General features: G+C 53.2%; 1 protein-coding gene across 2 annotated transcripts in view; it reads left to right on the plus strand.

Moving 5' to 3' along the window:
* The window catches only part of ADAMTSL1 (ADAMTS like 1), a 394,101-nt gene extending 389,101 nt beyond the window's left edge, over nt 1-5,000 (plus strand). For both annotated transcript variants that reach the window (XM_075559969.1, XM_075559968.1), the window contains exons 27-29: nt 1,198-1,307; nt 1,724-1,944; nt 3,031-5,000. In XM_075559969.1, the coding sequence (XP_075416084.1) occupies nt 1,198-1,307; nt 1,724-1,944; nt 3,031-3,137 (438 nt within the window). In that variant the 3' untranslated portion in view covers nt 3,138-5,000. The remainder of the gene's footprint in view (nt 1-1,197; nt 1,308-1,723; nt 1,945-3,030) is intronic.
* The last annotated feature ends 1,115 nt before the right edge of the window (nt 5,001-6,115 follow it).

The following is a 6,115-nucleotide window of genomic DNA, read 5'->3' on the forward strand; positions in this document are numbered from 1 at the left end:
TGAGGGATGGACAACAGAAAAGTGGGTGAAGGGAGACATTAGTCAGTATAAGACATGAAAAAATGATAATTCACAAATGATCAAGGGTTCATGAGGGAGGGGAAAAATGAGAAGCTGATATCAAGGACTCAAATAGAAAGAAAATGTTTTGAAAATTATGATGGCAACAAATGTGCTTGACACAATGGATGGATGGATGGACTGTGAGAAGAGTTGTACGGGACTCCAACAAAATAAATTTTTAAAAGACTGAATTAAAAACAAAAAGACTGCCTGCACTACATCAGAACAAGGGAGCGTGCAGCAGCGGATCGCTCTCTATCGCTGTACTTGCTGAACCTGGGGAGTGCAGATCCTGGGTATGTAAAGGAACAGAGGATCAGAGGAAAGCATCAGCAACCTGCAACATGCAGAGAGCACAGTCTCCCTCGCCGAAAGCAAGGAGCCCTACAGCCCTGGCTAATGAACGCCAAAGACCAAAACCGTCGGTCGGGATTGCAAGGAAATGGAAAGGAAACTAGTGTCCTCGCAACTGCATGACTAAACAACTTCATGATAAACAGAAATGGCTGAGGCCGTCAAGGATTTCACTTCACTTGGAGACGAACCAATCAGACCACATGCTCAATTGGGGAAATGTGCTGCACAAGACTTCTTTAAAGGGTTACAGAGCAAAGATGTCATTTTTTTTTCATAATGAAGGCGTGTCGGCTGCAAGCCATGTTCTTTCACTCAATCCCCTCTCACATGCATGTGAAAGTTGGACACTGAATAAAGACGACACAGAAGACCGGATGTGTTTCAATTACATTGCTAGTGAAGAATATTGAGAATACCATGGACTGCCCAAAGAACAATCTGTCTGTACAGCCGAAATGCAAGGGTGGCCCAACAGTGTCTCGTGTATGTTAGACATGTTACCTGAAGGAGACATCATGCTTGGTAAAGCCGAGGGCTGGTAAGAACGAAGACCCGCAATGAGACAGATGCACAGTATTTGATTCTCTTGTACGTAGAGATGCTAGGAGTCAACAGGCTCAATGGCACCTAACAACACACCCAAAACGTACCACTATCTTCCTGGCACATCCTTCTGAGGTTCCTTTTCAGTTGTGGCTGCCACCCGCCGAGGCTGAAGAAGGGGTGGGGCTCCAGCCCTTGACTTGGCTAACATTGTGGATTTCTTCTCTTTCCCAGTGCAGTGGGCCCTGCATTGGGCCTCGCCTCGCCGTGCAGCACAGGCAGGTCTTCTGCCAGACACGGGATGGCATCCCCTTGCCATCAGAGCAGTGCAGCGCTCTGCCAAGGTAAGAGAAAGCAGCATTAGTGAAAACCCCACCCCTGAGCTAGCTGGCTCAATGATGGCCCTGTGCTTGAATGGACCTCCAAGACGTCCCTCATTCTCTCCAGGAGGCCGGCATGTCCCGGAGCCCTGCTCTCACCCTCAGTCAGCAGGAGGGGCAGGCCCTCAGTGCCCTCCTGTTGATCTCCCTCTAGCAGTTAGGCTAAAGAAAAAGTCCTTGTCTCAGCGTCTCAGTCTGTCATTCCTGCTCAGCCTTGGATCATAAAGTGGCAGAGCCCAGGTGCAGATGGAGGGTCAGAGTTCAAGGACATGGTCTTATCGAGATCTAATCGCCCTTCACCAACAGAACCTCAGAGTCCACACTGAAAGCTCTTAGGACGTTGGCAGTATGGTTTTCACATCTGCCCCCTACTCCCGCAGGCCCGTGAGCACCCAGAACTGCTGGTCCGAGGCCTGCAGCGTACACTGGAGGGTTAGCCTGTGGACCCTGTGCACAGCGACCTGCGGAAACTACGGCTTCCAGTCCCGGCGGGTGGAATGTGTGCACGTCCGCACCAACAAGGCTGTGCCGGAGCACCTGTGTTCCTGGGGGCCCCGGCCGGCCAACTGGCAGCGTTGCAACATCACCCCCTGTGAAAACAGTATGTTCCAACCCCAGAGAACCGTGTGCAAACACCCCACAGGGCAGCGGGTGCAGAGGGCCGCCTCTGGGACCAAGCCTAAGCATAGGGCATTTGACCAGGGGCCCCCAGGCTTGTGAGCGGGGCATTTTTTCAATAGCTGGGTGTGCTCCCCCTGGGCTTCCCCGTTCTCCATCTGGCTGCAAGAGGGCCCAGTGCTACTGGCCAGGGGCTGGCTAACCCCGGCAGTCTGTGGGGCCGGAGCCCACGGGGAGGACCGGACCATGGCGGCCCAGGCCAGGCTCACGAGAAAGTACCGTTGCTATGGAAGAAGCTTGCAGAGTGGCTGCCACGCCGCCCACCTGGCTTCTGCTCTCACCAAGCCAGCACACCGGCACTTACCGGGACGGAGCAGGAGCCCACTCATCTGGAGTTTGAGAAGCCGGTCAATCCCTCCTTCCTCAACCCGGGCTCCTACCCTGGCCTTCATAGATCCCATTCGGGTGGGATCTGTTTTCTCTTCCTCGGGGTCCCTCAGGCCCACTGATGGCGCTGCCCCGCCAGGAAGCGAACAATACCTAGGTCAGAGCAGGAAATTCAAAACAAACACGGAGCTGGCGTCCCCCAGGGGGTTCCGGAGCCACAGACTGCAGCCCCTCTCCAGGGCAGCGTTATTTCCAGGGGCATTTCCATGCTGGGGCGGTCTGGGGAGGGGAGGATGGAGACATGGTCTTTGTACCATGGAGCTGACGAACTTTGGACATCAGATTCCAAAGACCGAGTCAGCGGCAATCCTGAACTAGAGCACCCAGTGCCCTGGGCAGGGGCGCAGGAGCCAAGCAGGTTAGGGCCAGCATCTAGGGCCCGACATGCCCCAAGAAACATTGCAAGGAGAGCAGAATAGGTCCTTCTGGGAGCCCAGAGAGACTGACCGAGGAAGTACAAGGGGCGCCACGGGGAGGGTGGGAGATTAGAAAGGAAGCCGTGGCCACCTGGGTGCAAGCTGGAGCCAAACACCGCCCCCCCGCCCCCCGTCCCTGGCCCACCTAGCAGGTTCCAGTCTGCCCCTTGCTCTGTTTCACCTCTCCTTTCTGTCCCCTTTCCCAGTGGAGTGCAGAGACACCACCAGGTACTGCGACAAGGTGAAACAGCTGAAGCTATGCCAGCTCAGCCAGTACAAATCCCGCTGCTGTGGAACGTGCGGCAAAGCGTGAAGACAGGGCCGGGGAAGACTGCCACCCAGGCCACACACACAACTCCCGTCCCCCCTGGGGCAGGACTGACCGAAGCTTTGTTTGTTTTATTTATTTATTTCTCCCTTCCCAGCCCTGCCCCATGCAGGAGGCCCTCAGGAGGTTTTCTTTCAGTGAGAGCAAGACAACGATGTTGGCAAGGATGGCGGTCTATAGGTGTGACAGTGGAAACCAGGAGCTCCCAAACGTGGGTCCCAGAGCATCCTGGGAACAGGAAGGAGGGCGCCAGCGGTAGACTAGGTTTGGGTGGGGAGAGGTAGCAGAGGGTACGTGAGGGGTTGCTACAAACCTTTCTTGGAGCTCAGTCTTGGTGGGAGGTCCATGCTGGATGCAGAGAGCAGGGCTGACACTCTCCCGGGATGCAGAAAGTACAGGAGAAAGGACAGGAGCTAAAAGCAAAAAGAAACCTGTACACGTTTATCGGCAAGAAAACCAAGGAGGAAAACAGATAGCGCTCTTTTGGGGCCACACCGTCCAGCAAAGCAAGAGGGGAGCAGGCTCCGAATCAGGAGTGGCCCAGGGCCATCTTGCAGCACCAGTAAGTCAGGCTCTCTGCTCCGCTGAAGGAATAGAGTTTGGGTTGAATTTACCAAGGAATGTCCATTTCCTTCTGGGATAGGACAGGATCGATCATGGCCTTGTCCACGGGGCCAGTCTCTCCCATAACAGCTTGGGCACTGGCTCCGAGGTCTGGTAAGAGCGAACAATGATGGAGCTGTGGGCACAGCCTCAAAAGCCTAACCAACTTCCAAGACAGGCCTCAAAGGCCTGGTGCACCCGCCCCACCCCCCAGCAGTACTGTCAGCAATGGTGGTGACACAGCTGTAGCACAGTTAGGTTATAAGATTATTACAAATCGGGGAGACTTCAGCAGAGCAGCTTTGGGTGAGTGGGTTTTGGCTCCTCCTGGGACATGACCAGAAGGATGTACGACTTGGGAGAGTCAACCTTGTCCTCAAATGTCCCTCTAGCAGAGGGATGAGAAGACAGGTTAGGAGCCCACGCTGGGCCTCCAGAGTCAATCACTCTAAGCCACCCCTCCTCCCCCCGCCCCATGCACACTCATGAAACGCCCTGCTATCAGGGCTGTGTGCGTGTGCACCCGCCTGTGCCTCTGTGCTTTAGAGGAAGACAGTGCTGAGGTGTGCCCTCCCCAGCTGTGTCTCTCTTCCTCCACCCCACGAAAAAATGGGCTCCAAGATAATCTTGCTCACAAAAAAAAATCAGTGTAATGTTTATTTAAAATAAAAGAGAATGTTTTCTATGTCTATATATCTTTTGTGAATATTTATTAGGATTTCTTGTATAAAAAAAGTGCAATAGTAGCCATTGTACATTGTTATCCAGAATAAACTATCGGGGGCCTGTGTGTTCCTGGAAGCTCGTGGTTGGCGACTGTAATTGTCCTGCTCTCAGCAAAGGCTGGTGTTTTCACCGCGCTCAGACACATTGTAAAGTGGGGCTCCTTGGTGAGTAGCTAGGGTCGGAGAGCAGGTAACGGGTCCCATACTGCTTACTAATGTGGTTGGTTGGTTCTAGTTCGAGCTATCCTAAGCCCATAGGCAATGTTGCCTTTTCTCCAACAAGGGGTGTCCCCCAGTCCCCGAAGGGCTGGTCGGGGTGGGAAGTGGGTTTCAGAGTGTGCTCCTCTCATGGAATGAATGTACCTTTGATGTTTGTCCTGTGAATCGTGACTCAGCAGCACCCCAAGATTATCCGGGCTGCTGGATAATGTGCAAGGGGGCACTTCCTCCTCAAAAACACAAGCCTGTATTTATATATATATAATTTTTGTGTACAGATAATACAGCTTATTTATTTAAATCTTGTCGTCTGACTCTCTGTGAAGCTCAGTCTCCCCATCTTGGTTTAGGCTGAAGGTGAGGGGTATTCTCAACCCAGCTGCTGGAGCAGGACTCAAGCACGGAGGGTCAGCTTCCTCCTGGCCCCTCTGTGCCTGAGCCCAGCAGGGCTTACATACCATCCTTCCCTGTGGCTTTGGGATTAGCAGATGGCAAGGAGGACAAAACAGGTGACAATTTACTGGAGTGGTCACTCATGTCGATTCCTGTGAGCTCCTTAAAACTCCCAAAGACACCCCCTCCACCTGCCACCGCGTCCAGCCTGACACAGCGACCCTCTCCTGTAGGGCAGAGCCCAACTGCCCCTGGGGGTGTCAGAGGCTGTCAGTCTTGACCGGAGCAGAAAGCCTCATCGTTCTCCCTTGGAGTGTCTGGTTGATAGATTTGAACTGCTGACCTTGAGGTCAACAGACCAAAGCGTAACCTATTAGGACAGCAGGGCCCCTGGCTCCCTAATTTTCAAGCATACGAGGGTGGTCCTCAGAAACAGGTGGGAGTGCAGGGGCATCCCTGCCCAGGCCATGTCCTCCCAAAAGCCACCACAAGAGAAGCCCCAGAAGAGCCCATCCTGCAAAGCACGCCCGGCCTGCGGGCCAACCCTCGCCCCAACACACCGCTCCCCGGTTAGCACTGTGGAATAAACAGAGAGCTCCTCCTGACAGGCTCACGGTTTTTTGTTTTGTTTTATTTTGTTGTTTTTTTACAGAGTGTTAGATTTTGCTTTTTTTAAAAAAAAAAAAAAGGCAAAGCCAACACTATTAAGATTCACGTACTAGCCACTGAAGCATGTCCTTCTGGGGCAGCAGGGGAAATCACAGGGAGGTTCCAATGGCAGAAAGGTCTCAAATAGAACACGTGGAGCTTTGTCCAGCCAAAATCAGACATCTGTAAGCAGAGGGAGACCCCTACCCACGACACCGCCAGCCACAGGGTCTTAGATTATCATTCCTCCTACTAGAGCCCCTGCTCAGCCTCCAGTGATCTCAAGGTTTTGTAAAGCTGAGCCAGGAAGTCATGGGCCCATCCGAATGGTCCACAGTCACTGTCACTCATGCCTCAGCTTCCCCATCTTTTTCA

Source organism: Tenrec ecaudatus, chromosome 10 (assembly GCF_050624435.1).
Source record: "Tenrec ecaudatus isolate mTenEca1 chromosome 10, mTenEca1.hap1, whole genome shotgun sequence".
Lineage (NCBI taxonomy): Eukaryota > Metazoa > Chordata > Mammalia > Afrosoricida > Tenrecidae > Tenrec > Tenrec ecaudatus.